Here is a 14,130-nt window from a genome sequence, read left to right as displayed (position 1 = left end):
TGTGTACAAAGAGCTGAAGGGAACTGTAGAGATAGCTTTTTTTCCTTTCTTCTTTCTTGGAAGACAAATCAAAGTTACTTTTATGATGAGCAACATCAGTTAAAACGATGCAATTTAACACTCAGCTCAGGTTTTTAAGTTATGGTTATAGCTTGGAATATGTTGAAGACAGTACGTTTTTAAAACCTCACCTCAACTGAGGTCCTCATGCCTGAGGCGGCTGCATAGTGCAGGCAGGTGTTTTTCTTGTTGTCCGTGGCATTGATTTCAGCGCTCTCATACTCTCCATGGTCCAGCTTCGCCCCGGTCCAAGACAAAATGATCTGGAGGCATTCCGTCCGACGTTGTTCGTCCTCGTAGGGCCGCGAGATCCGTGGCTGCAGCGCACCCTCTGAGGTCAGGATCTGAGGCCCCATGCAGAGGAGGTGCAGAGATGTCTCATTGTGCACGTTGCGCTTGTTAGGATTGCCATCTTTGTCTATGAGAAACGACCTAGAAGATAAAGGGAAATATAAACAAAGAATGTCAGTGGCTTAGCTCTGGTTTGGTATTTGGTCAATAAGCGCAGGGTTTCCTCCACATGTAATCGATCGTGGCGCACCGCCACAGCAAAATAAAAGCTGCCACACCCAGAATTAAATTGTTTTTTTGTTTTTTTTTATGTAAATATCATGAAACTTTAAAGTTTACTTTATTTTGAAAAACCAACACCTACGGACACTGAAGTAAGGGGAGACAAAAGTCAAAGGAAATGTACCTAAGGAAGGTAGAACTGAATGCATTTTCACTTCAAGTCATTTAGATGTTTAGTTCATATCTCAACGACAGTAACGTAGTTAATTAATACAATCTGGCCTTCATGCGTAATGTTTCAGATACACTTTGAAAAGGCTTTATGGCTTAATGTCTGGTCATTTGTTCCATTGAGACTCATTTCTCATCCAGAAATAGTCCCTTGCTCAGGAGAGCAAGGGGCCTGAGGAAAGCATTGAGGTTAGATGGAGATGCTCAGTGTTCTTTATTGGGATGCAGTTTCCTCAAGTTTTGAGAAATATAGAAATGATGAGTTCCCATAAAACACGGTCTTGGAGCTCTTTTTCATACAATGTTCCGCCAGGCTGCAAATTATGGTGTTAAGTTACTGGAGGACAGTTGTAATTTCAGTTGTACAGTGTGAATATAGTGAATAAGTGTTTTTCAGAAAACATTCAGTCTGAAATGCCCACAATTGAAACCATGTTGTTGAAAAAAAATCCTGGGGGAAACCCTGAAACCGTTTGCAATTCTCAATACCCATTATCATACTCTTATTATTTGAGCCTCTCTATCTAAAACTTTTTTTTTGACAGCTTAGCTCACTGGTAGTAGTTCTAGATCAAGCTCTTTAAAAGTTGATGATGTGCTCGACTTCACAGAAAAATCTACTTTGATTACAAAAACATCCTTTGAAAACTATAAATGAAATTGCTTTTAGTTTATACATTTAAATTAGTTTATATGGAAACTACAAAACTAAACAAATTTACAACCCTCCAATAATTTTAGTCAGGTAAAAATGCCACACAGTCAGGGCAATTTAGTTACAGAATAAAACTAATGGTCTCAGTGAGTCAACAACAAGTGAATACAAGGCTGTTAGCTTATAAGATGGAGAAGCTCTTGGAATCCAAACCTATTCCAACACAGCATGTTGCATTCCTGAGAACAGATGGCTGTACGGCAGGACAGATGGGAAAGGGACGTATAGAGACAAAACACCAACACTTTTCTCTTATAATACATTCATTTTGCACACATAATGATATGCCAGACAGCTATTCAAATAAAGCAAAGGCAATTATGTCTTCATCAATCAATCCTCGCTGACTTCACCTAGTGAAAAAAAAAAACAAGACTGGAAATTTAAATCAACTCTGTGGGGAAAAAAAAAACTTTTCATTACAATTCAACTTTTATTTGAGTTCTGACCTGAGTAGGCACATCATGGCGTGCCGGGCAGCGTAGTGCAGTGGAGTGTTGTGCTGGTAGGACTCTCCGTATGTGGCGTTGGGATCCAGAGCCTCCTTGAACTGTGGGTTGCTCTCGTAGAGCTGGCAGGCTAGCAGCTCGTCCCCGTTGATGAGAGCCTTACGGAACTTGGTCGCAGTGTTCCCCATGTCTTCGCCAGCTGTGGGTTCAAGCTCTCACCGAAGCACAGCCGCCTTTTAACTCTTCCTCAAGCTGTTCAAGTCAAATAAGCCAGCATGTTCCAAGTTCAGCATGCCCTAAAGGAGAGAACAGAAAATACTGTTGAATCCTATTGAGTCCAACAAGACCTTAATAGCTCAAAAATGACCATAAGCATACATCCTCACTGTTGCTCAAGCTACTCTGCGACCAATGCCGGTGTCAGCATCACCAGTGCACTGAAATTCTGTTGATTTTGTAGAACTGAACATAGTGAGCACAAAGCTCACACAGAGCGAAGGACAAGACTTCCTTTGGCATCACCAGGAACTTCCGCCTCCTTGTGCCAACGCTGCCCCTCCCACAGAGGCCAGAACTCATAATAAAGCCCCATAGCTCCACATGGGGAATGACATGCGGCAAGTCAGCATTCTGCTTCCACCAGAGCACCATATGGTCATGACAGTTTGGGCACAGAGAGGCTGATATGTACACGGCATCTACCTGATGCACAAATATGCAGAGAATTGCATCATGGGTACAAGATGCATGTGCTATACATGCTTCTCCACATACAGAAAATACCATCGCCAGAAACTAGTGTTATACTGTGTGATTCCTTGTCACAACGTTTTGAATCTTTTTACTGTCAGATTACAGCCAGATTATAACCACATACTTTAGTGGATTTTGTGTGACAAATCAACACAAATTAGTGCGTAAATGTCATTTAGAAGGACAATAACATATGTTCTTTAAGTATTTTTTTTAAGTTTGTATATTTAGTCCCATTTGCATCAATAACCCAAAATTTAAAAAGAAATTGTAATCAACTGTCCTCTGAAGTTACCGACATAAATAAAGGAAAACAGAGTCCACCAATGTGAAATTTGATTTCAGATGCATTGACATGAGAAACGGCAAATCACCCATTTCTTTCCCTCCCCCACCACCAAGCAAATACAAACAGGATAAGAGTGGCTCCCCGGGGTCACAGAACTTGAGCTGCAGTTTCATTTGTCTACACTTCTCATTGCTTTGGTGCCTTGTTATCAGCAGGCAGAATGCTGGCTGGAAAGGCTCGGAAATTTGTTCTGATAGAGCAAATAGAGAACTCGCGTGGAAATTACGGATGCCAGGAATGTTCATGTAAACTCTGTCCAGCATATTTCTGTCTTTGGTTGGGATGGGAGCTAAGTGGAGTTTAGGGAAAACATTTGAGATAAGTGTAAACACACACACACACACACACACATAGAAAAAAATAAAAAATCTCCATCAACAATAAAAATAACACTCAGTTGTTTGTCATGTGACTACTGATGACCTCACACAAGTCATGCTGCGTGTCATTCAGTTATCTGGTTACAATCTTGTGCTTTGTATTTAGGCAACAGAGGGAAAGGAGACAAGGCAAAGAAATGAGTGCATCTGCTTCACCAGTTACCTTCTTTACAGACAGAAAAACACTCCAGCCTGTGACTCAATGATCTGATTAACAAAACCTTCAGTGAGATTAACTGCTTGAATTTCAAAAGCTAATATGCACACATGGCACAAAAGGGAGTATCAGTTGGGAGCTGGATTTTCAACGGAGGCATATCGCCTGTTTATTTCAGCTGCCACAATGGAGATTTAGATATCAACAGGTAACAGGAAGCTGAAGGTGTGAGAGTAAAGTTGTTCCGCTTTTTCTGTCGGAAGAGTCCATTTTTGTGTTTCATGACACATGCTGGACTGAGAAATGTTTAGGAAATATCACATTTAAGATAAGGATGTACTGACTTGTACACACAGCCTGCTACTCAGAGTTTGTAATATTAACGTCGCTAAAATAAGACGTAAAAGACAGTTTAAGGACTGGGTACGTCGCATTTTTCAGTGATAGGATCTCAGAAACGACCTATTAAGGGGATTGAATATGTTTATATCAGTAACAGTTGATAATTAATCATTGAAATTGATCATAATGTGTTGTTTTATTGACTTTTTGCATCGTTCCAAACTGCATTTTCTTTTTTTTTTTTGCAACCAACACAACTTTGGTATGTTTTTCATCAGCCCTCTTACTGGAACAAGACTTATGGGGCATGGCCCAGGTGATGCGTTTGTTTGGAAAATCATGCCTACTCGGTTAATTTGCCCTCACTGGGACTCAAGTGGCATCCACCCACCACTAGATCTCACTGAGCCTCCTGTTAAGCTGTATTTGTGGATGTGCAATACCCTGTAGGATTTTATTGTCTCTGGAGGTCAGAGCTTATCAAACTTTTAGGAAATCAGCAACAAAATCTCTGAGTGTTTCATTTCCATTACACACTTTAACTATGAATATAACTGTAACAGATTAGGTCACCTGTTTACACCAACGAAGTATGAACACGCAAAGGTAATGTGCTTACAATTGAGGACAAAAGTATGAATTGTCTAAACAGTGCTGCTGCTCTGGAGCACGTTAAGTGTCAAACGTGTCATGTGGGGACAGAGATCACACACGATCACAAGACAAAACAGTCATTCTGCAGAAACAACACGTCGAGGAGAGACAGACTTGATCATTGCATGAACAAAAAAACACACTTGAAGAGTAACTGTCCAGATGTATTACTAATTAATCCGTCTGACAATAGTTAACGTCACTCCCCCAAAACAGCGCCAACCAGCCACATCTAACAGCAACTATCTAAACAGCTCGCTTTCATTACAGACATTAAATGCCAATTTGTCTGCTGAGCTTCAACTTCTCCCAGAACTCTTGATGTGGGCCTTGTACCCTCTCGTGTCGTGTGGTGTTTACCATTTTCGCTAGCTCAAACTGTCAGCGTGTTATGTTGTCATAATGAAAAACCCTCGATATTCGCCCTGTTGTGGTTACAGTTCTGGTCAATAAAGACATTCGCCACTTACTGACCTTAGTCTAGTTTAGCTGCAGATCACTCCGATTGTTGCCACCACTGCTATTCATGAGAAAACACAACGAGTATCGTTAGCAATGTGGTATTCAAAACAAAAAAAAACCCGTGACGCTAGCTTCTGCGTGGACGAACGTCAGTGCACGCGCTAGCTGGGAAGCTAAGGCGCTACCACCAATGCTAGCCAACTTGACGCTAACTAGAACAGTTGATAAACTCAGTAAACAGAGTGTGACAAGTACTGCGACTTACACAGATGGTGCTTCTCCCTACTGGAGACTTGACTTCGTGGAGTAGCTGCAGGTCACAACCGCCCAAAGGAAGGTTCTTCTCTAACGCAATCTTTGTGCAGAAACGCCGCTCAGAGGAGAAATGTAGCCCATGCCAAGTCCCCGTTCATTTTACTGGCTGACCATCGGGTTGCCAGGTTTCAGGATAACCCGGAAACAGGCACAGAGAAGATGTATTTGAGAAGCTATGTATACGTCAAGGACTGTTAGAACTGACTTTTATATAAGCATTTAATGTCATTTTGGTTCCATGGATAAGACTTAAACACATTGGAACTCTTGGTCCGTGCCAGATAATATGTTTTTTTTTTTTTTCTATTTTACCTAATTTGAAAGCAAAAGCAACTAAATAAGTATGGTCCAAACATTTTGATATGGGGGCGGCCAAAAACGTAAAGTTGAAAACCCACCACCTCCCGTGGGATTTTGTGCTTAAATCGCTGCAGATTTACAGATCACTTGTGTTGCATTGTGTTGCATGCCTGGATGCAACACAATATGAGCAGTCCACTTCTTTAACAATAATGGCTCTTGCAGGTTTGCAAGATTACACAAAAATCACCTAACTACTATTTTTTTAGATTATATTTTGTAGATGTTTTGCACGTGTGTGTGTGTGTGGGGGGGGGGGGTGTGCGTGTGTGTGTGTGTGTGTGTGTTTTCAGCAAAAAGAGACTGTAACACTTTATTTGAAGGGGTGTGCATAAGACTGAAATGACACTGTCATACACATGACATAACACCTGTCATGAACATAAAGAAGTATTTATGAATGTTTATGACTGTTGTCATGAAGTGTCATTCAGTAAATAAGGACACTTTTAATGCAAAGTTGCTCTAAAAGTTGCATTGAAAGTACATAAAAAATGCCAACTTTACATTAAATTATCATAATTTACAAAATCATGCAAAGTTGGCACTTTTAATGTACTTTTAACAATTTGTTTTGACTTGGGCAGTGATTTTTACTAAAATGCGGACTTGGGCAAAACAAGTCCGCATTTTAGTAAAAATCACTGGGTGTTTTTTGTCTTATTTTACTATTGAAAAAAATTTAATTCAAAGCAAAAACTTTGATAAATACTTCGTGTTCCGAGGGCCACAAATGGTCCCTGGGCTGCACTTTGGAGACCCTGAACTGAATCATGGAATATACATTTCAAAGCACTGTCAATATACCATCACAATTCATGCACATCCACTGCTCTTTTTCCTTTCATCCTGTTATAACTGTGGAAATGTGTGGTGCTAAATTGCTTACATGTCTATAACTTTGAATCAGCAAAGGAAGCAGTGTGGAAAATGGCATTTAATGCAAGAAAGTGAAATCAGTATCTCCATGTAATTCGACAGCGGATAGAACTATCATCTCTGACCGCTGTTGGTTACGTTCCTTCTTCAACCCCGTTTTTCCTTCCACTCAACTTTTCAAAGACATGCCTGGAAGCAATACAATCTGAGCAGTCCACTTCTTTAATAGTAGCAATTTATGACTTACCCACACCTGTTGCAGGTGTCAGAAACCAAAATTTTTTGAGGAATATTTGTTATTATTATTATTGTTTGTTGTTAAGTGGGATCTATTATCACAATTAACAAAAGTATAGTGCTTGAAATGTATAACTTTGTGTGCAGTAAATATGTCCTATTCCACTTATTGAACTGAGTTACTATAATAAGTTAAATCTTCCATAATATAGTTATTTATCTATGTCTATATATGCTAAGTGTATCACTTCATATGTTTATCAACCCTCTACACTACTGAATAAAGAGCAAAAAAATCATAATCTCTGGCTTTACACCAAAGATCATTGTGGTTAGATTTAACAAAACTCTAACCAGGATTTTTGTCTGTTATGACTGCAGCACACAATCAGCAACCTCTGTTGTTGATAATAAATTAACAAATATATATATATATATATATATATATATATATATATATATATATATATATATATATATATATATATATATATATAAAGGGTCTGAATATGTAGACTTCACCCTACATATTCAGTATGTCGGACTTATTTATTTATTTATTTATTTATAAATAAATAAATAAATAAATATTTATTTAATATATATATAATAATATATATTATTATATAATATATATAATATATTATATATATATTATATATATTATATATAATATATAAATAAATATATATATATATATATATATATATATATATATATATATATATATATATATATATATATATATATATATATATATATATATATATATATATATATATATATATATATATATATATATATATATATATATATATATATATATTCACTTTAAAAAAATAGATTAGATTCACAATATCATAGCAGACAGTTTTGGTTTAGGAAGGAAAATATCCAATAAATATTGGACTTGAATGATTAATGTAGCGGCCCATGTAATGACAAAATTACGCCACTAGAGTGCGACGCAGTCCACAAGACTATCAACCCCGGTTCGTCTGATGAAGTGCAGCTGACCAATCGCAATGCCTCGCGGGCGTCATATACCTGTAAACTTATGAGCTTCATTCATGCTTGAATAGAAATGCGAAATGCACACATTAACCCTTGATAGAGCAAGGAAATAACCTCGGATTTAAACAGCTCTCCTATACACAGGTTTAATGCACAGCTGAACACAAATGCCTTTTATTATCAAATATCCGAACTTTGAAGCAATATATAGCACATAATATTTTCACATTTTACTAGCGCACACATTTCATATAAACAGACCTTCAATAAATAATCTGAAAACACATAATCTGACTGCAAAGGTTGATGCTATAATGTATGCAACAAATAAGAAGTACATTTCTTTCTCTCTCTCTATCTTTTTTTTTTTTTTTTTAGAGAAAATGGTTACATTAATCACATGCTTTAGTACAAAATTCCAAATACACAAACTTTGTTGGGGAATTTGAAAATATTTAGTCCAGGAATAAGTCAGGCCACTAAAAGATTGAATAACTTCATTTCTGGATGATAAAGCTTATTTGTGTAGTCTGATAAATTGTTCTACATGTGCTTGATCATTTTATTTAAATGACAAAGGAAATTAAATGTTTCAGCCAAAACAAGATCAACAAAACAAAAACAAAAAAAAAATAAATAAGGAAAATGTTAACTCCTTATTACTGTGGCAGATGAAAAACCAAGCAAAGTGAGGCCCCTTGTTTTTAAAGTTTGACAGGAAAAGAAATATGAATTTAGGGGTTTGTGTAAAAAGGATAGTAAGACATGCTTTTTGTTGGTGGGGTCTCTTTGCTGTAGGGGCTACTGATGGTAGCAGCAGCCAACTCTTCACACTTGCCGTTTGCAGGTGAGTCTTCTGAGCTTGGGCCGTTAAGAGACAGACGCCTTCGCTTGCAGGCGATGGAAAATGAGTCAGCCTTGCTTGGTGAGAGGGCTGATGACTGAGTCTCTGTCCAGGAGCTGATCAGAGCTTCACTACCAGTCACCTCTTCTTGTACCTGCGGTTTAACCTTTACCGACTCTTCTGGGAAACCGGCAGTAGGGCTGGGCCGGGGTGACCATGGCAGACTTGGAGGGACTTTTCTTTGGTAGGCTGCTCTGGACCCCCACCCTGCTGACATCGTGGTGAAAGGAGAGTCTGGGTAGTAGCTGAGCGCATGGGTGGTCTGCATGGATAGCGATTTGATGCTATAAGGAAGGAGGGAGCTCGAGTACTCCCCCTCATACGGCGTCAAGTCGAGCTTGCTGCTGGAGGCGCTGCTGTTCCCCCCCTGCTGCATAGAGGTGACAAACCACCTCTGCGACGCGCAGTCTTCTGTCTGAGGTGAGAGGAGGCTGCTGGTCTGTGGCACCGCTCTCTCGCAGTTATAGAAGCGGTTCTGGGGGAGGTTGTTGACGAACTGGTCCTGGAAGAGGGGCTGCATGGTGTAGCGGGTGCCAGGCACAATCTGGTGGGCACGGGGAGAGTCGGTCGGAGACGGGGTGAGGCGGTCATTCTCCGGAGCTGTGTACATTCTGGAAAGAAATAATGATGAATTCAATATAATGCGTGTGTGAGATGGGGGGGGGGGGGGGATGCTTGCAATATGTGTTGCCAGATGCAATTATGTGACATGAATGCGATGTAAAAAATACATTTAAAAAAAATACTCACGAATCATAGTTATCTCTAAAACCTTTGGCAAATGGATTGTGATCAATTTTCAACTGTGTGATCTAAAAAAGAAGCAAAGCAAAATAATTAGATGCAGGCATTCAGAATAAAAACAAAGGTCATATTCTCTTTATATTTTTTGGACAACATAAATGTCAAACATATAACCATAATGGTTAGATTTAGGAAAGTATGGGACCCTCAACAGAATTGAAGCAGGGACATTCCAACAACAGCCATTATGTTCAAATGTTACTCATCATTACATCTAAAATGATAATGTTTGCAACTGGAGCAAAACATCAGCCAAATATCACATTGACTGACTTTACAACCAGTTGCATCTTTGCATAGTTTAAATATCCAAAGCCCATAAGATAGAGTGTCTAGGTTTAAGATATCCTTTTTAGTATTAACAGAAATTCAGTTGAGTTTTCTAGAGCTCAGAGAAGAAATTATCTAACAAACTATATCTTTCCTTTCTAGTTGGTTCTTTCAGAGGAACACAGATAATTTGAAGGGGGACACAATATTTTCTTTCCAGTAATTGTTCAGTCGAAAATTTATTTTCTAGTTCTAAAAAGAAAATCTAATCACTAAAATCTTTTAATTGAATATTTTACATAGTAAGAATTAGACATTTTGCTTTACAAATATGTATACACATTAGAGCACTAAATCTAAAGTGCCTAGTTTGCTTTTGCCTTAGAATAATAAATTACACACTCATGAAGTCCAATGAACCAAAAATCCTAAATTGCTAAATTATTAAATAGGTCATAGGTGCTATATTCCCTCTTTACCAAGTGAAGGAAAAGTACAGTCCAGTTGGATAATAAAATGACTTGTGTCCATATACTCACATCAGTGTTCTGGTAGGCAGTGACTGCTATGAACTGGGTTTCTGGAAAAGTGAAACACTGGGTCTTTACGTCACTGTTGATGTCCTCCACTCCATCTTCCGTCACTTCCACAATGTGCAGCCGGGGCTGGTATTTGTGAAGCGACTGGAGCACAATCATCTGTTTGTAGAACAAAAATGAAAATTAAAACACGTAAAAACAAACGAATCGATTTTTTAAAAAGTACTGTCCATTTGCTACCAAGACTCGTGAATTTATGCGCTGTTATAATTTGATGACTTTAATTGAGTATTGCTTTTGTGTTTGCCTAAAATCTGCACAAAAACATATGTTAAACTCTATCGTCAAATGTTTTCTACTAATAACACATTATTTTCTATTTATATCATTTTTGTCGTTGAGTAACAAAAACAAGTTATACACTTTGAACATTTAAAACAAACATTTCGTGCAGGATAATTTCATATGAATTATTTAGACATATTTCATATTTCATTAACGTTTCTTAATGAAAACTTTATATTTGAGTTTTTGGCGGCGCATTATTACCTGCGACGTGTTGTGGCTGGTCCCTTTGTTATTGGTGAGTTTTAATTTGCTGAAGGAGATCTCCTGTCTCATCCAGTGGGCCCCGGTGTTCGGTGACTCAGGGTGGATGTAGACTTTGTTTCCTGATAATATTTACAACATATAAGTGTATAAAACAAACAGGAATGAATGCTTAAAAAAATAATAATGTATTTATGTTTTGGTTATTTGTCTGCTTTAATCGAGGAGCAGATATATATAAGGAAAAATTCAAAATGTTTGGGGTCCCCCCCCCCAGCCTGGTTCACCTTGGTTGTTGTTGTCCGCCTTCCCACATGTGACCCACTTGCCACCTTGGAATCTCCAGTGGTTTGGATCTGCCAGCACCACCTCCACAAACACGTTATAATGCGCCGACACGTTCAAACCAGCCATGTTAAAACTGAGAAAGGGAAACATCCGTCTGGAAACACAAACCATCATTCATAAGCAAGGTAATTCCCATTGTAAAGTTTTTTTTTTTTTTTTTGAGTTTCACCCCTGCCTTCTAACCTGCCCTGCTTGGTGATAATCATCTCGGTCTGGTGCCGGTGAAACTTGAGCCAAAGCGGCCGATTGCAAAGGTAAACCTGGGCCCTCATCCCGGGCCCGGTCCCCGGCAGGGCGACGTTGCTCAGAGCGGAACCCGACGCCGTGTATGGATTGTAAATGCAGCCGAGGTTCTGCCCGTGTTGATAGGAGGCGCCGAAGTGGCTGCGCCCGGCGGCCGAGGAGGAATACCCCGCCGTTGGCAAGACGGATCCCAGGTGGAGAGACGACGAATACCGGGCCGCGCCGGACGGGGGGTACACGGCCCCGCTGGGGGTGTAGGGGATAAAGGAGCAAGGGTTCGCTGTTTCTGGGCTGTGCTTGGTAATCGTGGATGGGATGTAGAAGCGATCGGAGGGCATGCCGTGTTCCGGATACCTGTTGCCCGCCGGCTCATCTCCATCCACGGCTGGAGAGGCGCGCTTCTCGTCCGCCGCCGCGTCTTTTGCAGATGAGTACGCGCTGCTTTCTCCCTCACCGCCCAGCATGACTGCGCCTGCCGTCTCCCTCTCAGTGAGGATGCTTCGCAGCTTTGGTTTCTGTCTTGGACTCCCAGTGAAGACTGCGCTCTTCGGGGACGTGTCTTACCTCTAGAGTCAATAATTGGGCTCAAACCTCTTGAGGGTGTCCACTGGAGTGTCCACTGTTTACGGAGACACAGAGACATTAAAGTTAAAGTCAGTTAAGAACAAAGTGATATGAAAGGCCTGCACGTTTTCAGTTGTTAGGCATCAGTGAAATAGTCGTAAAATAAGATGTCAATAGTGATGCCGAATGAAAACTGAAACATGCATTTCTCTGAGAGCAGGTAACTATAAAATCAAATTACGTTTTTTCTCTTGTTTTTCGTTTATTTTTCAGTACGACGTTAATCCATAGAACTTCATATGATTTATTGTCACAGTTAGTAAAAATGTACTAAATGGTTATATTAAAAGTCCAGTCAAACAGCTTAGATAAAATCATATGATCGATTTTTTTTTTTTTTACATTGTGAAAGTTTTTTTTTTTTTAAGTGTTCATTTGCTTCAGGACATCCCTGCCAATTTCTTGTAAATCATATGACAAACCCGAAATGGGATGCACAGATTTGAGGTGCAACCATGATTGAAAACGCGATTACGGTTCATGAAATTTGTGACATTCACTTTCAGGAGTAAATTGCAATTCTGCAAACAGAAGACGTTTTTTTTTTCTCCCCTTTTTTTTTTAATGCAAATGATTAGTTTTTGTCTGTTTTAAGAAACAAATGTTAACGCGTATTTTGATTAAAATACATTAACAGTTTTTAATATGCATATTTGTGTTAAGTCAGAAAAACGTCGACCCGTTTTTTTTTGTTGTTGTTTTTTTTTTTTTTAGCTTTTCTTTGAAACAGAAACTCCTGTTTTTAATGAATTTACATTCATTCACTTCTGATGCGCTCCTGCGTCCCAACGGGATTTCCGGTAAGAAACGGGGAAATAGACAATTATTTTTCCGTTTGAAGAAACCTGTGATGCTTCCTGCATCAGACAGATCAGACACATGAAATGAAAGCGACTAAATTCAAACGTATAGTGACAACATAGAAAGCATGACATTTTGCATTTTGTGAAAAAACTTTTTAATATCTGGTCTGTTGTAAATAACTATATCTGCAACAACAGATGTAGGATTTAAGAAAAAAAAAGAATGTCTACAAATGCAATTACATCTGTAAATTACAATATTTATTTCAGCTGTAAAATTTTGAACTCAGTCAAAAAATCTATTCAAAACTTACCAAGCAGTTGTTTCCTGATTGGAAGTCAGCTTCAATAGTTCTAAAATAAAATATGTTATTGAAAGAGAGAGAGAGAGAGAGACAAAAAAAAAAACTTCGACGTGTCAAACTATCTGCCAAATTGAAACCACGCCAGAGAGTGCCATCATGTTGTGCGAAGAGCAGTGATGTGAAATTCACAATAAAGCCAAAGAGCCATGTAGAGGCGGGCGGATCGGAGGCGCAGTCGCCGCAGATCTCTCCTTGTGGCCATGACGCAGCGACGACAGCCTTTTATCACGTCTGATCACCAGGGGAGGGGCTGGGGATCCTCAGCATCGCTGCCACGGTGTACGAGAGGGAGTCCGCATCCTCTCCCAGTGCATCGCATTAATACTACAGGCATTAATCTATGCTTTATCACCTACCTCAAGATTTATTGCAGATTCCTGGTGAGTGGATTGTGGCCTAGATTAAAAGACTTTCATCTGGTATCAATTACTTTGTGGGAGCTTCATGACTCTGAGCAATTTTTAAAACTTCTAATTTAAAAATGATTTCAAGGTAATAATAATAATAATAATAATAATAATAATAATAATAATAATAATAATAATAATAATTGCAATTTTCGCTTGAACATAGACAGCTTAGATATTTTCACATGTGAACCTTCCCATTAGGTTCAGGTCAGCCACTGAATGTAAACAGACTGTTGGTCCAGGTTAGATCAAACTATGTGAATCATCAGGTAGAGGAGGATGAGCATATTGTGTGATTTACTGACAAAAGTCGCAAGTAATGATAAAATCCTCACATTTCATCGTCTTTTCACAACAAACCGTTTGTTTTCAGAAGAGAAAACCGGTTCAGAGCTCTAGAA

The 14,130-nt window shown here is 38.9% G+C and overlaps 2 protein-coding genes across 3 annotated transcripts in view; both read right to left on the bottom strand.

Moving 5' to 3' along the window:
* LOC106904225 (ankyrin repeat and IBR domain-containing protein 1) overlaps positions 1-5,965 on the bottom strand; it is a 37,596-nt gene extending 31,631 nt beyond the window's left edge. Inside the window, exons 1-3 of one of the 2 annotated variants that reach the window (XM_014968447.2) lie at positions 5,331-5,965; positions 1,969-2,264; positions 192-492 (exon numbers count right to left, since the gene is read on the bottom strand). In XM_014968447.2, the coding sequence (XP_014823933.2) occupies positions 192-492; positions 1,969-2,156 (489 nt within the window). In that variant the 5' untranslated portion in view covers positions 2,157-2,264; positions 5,331-5,965. Of the gene's footprint in view, positions 1-191; positions 493-1,968; positions 2,265-5,077; positions 5,300-5,330 lie in introns of those variants that run through there. The other variant, XM_014968441.2, reaches the window with a different exon arrangement.
* Positions 5,966-8,028: 2,063 nt separating this feature from the next.
* On the bottom strand, positions 8,029-13,679 carry eomesb (eomesodermin homolog b). The gene is made up of 7 exons (XM_014967182.2): positions 13,269-13,679; positions 11,468-12,146; positions 11,224-11,378; positions 10,937-11,058; positions 10,388-10,546; positions 9,525-9,586; positions 8,029-9,385 (listed from the first exon to the last, which is right to left on the bottom strand). Exons 2-7 carry the CDS (start codon positions 11,989-11,991, stop codon positions 8,605-8,607), a joined length of 1,803 nt encoding a protein of 600 aa, XP_014822668.2. The 5' UTR covers positions 11,992-12,146; positions 13,269-13,679; the 3' UTR covers positions 8,029-8,604.
* Positions 13,680-14,130: the final 451 nt, after the last annotated feature.

This window comes from Poecilia mexicana, unplaced genomic scaffold (genome assembly GCF_051168715.1).
Source record: "Poecilia mexicana isolate PSO_F unplaced genomic scaffold, ASM5116871v1 scaffold_16, whole genome shotgun sequence".
In the NCBI taxonomy this organism is placed as follows: Eukaryota; Metazoa; Chordata; class Actinopteri; order Cyprinodontiformes; family Poeciliidae; genus Poecilia; species Poecilia mexicana.
This window is presented reverse-complemented; position numbering and strand designations above follow the sequence as displayed.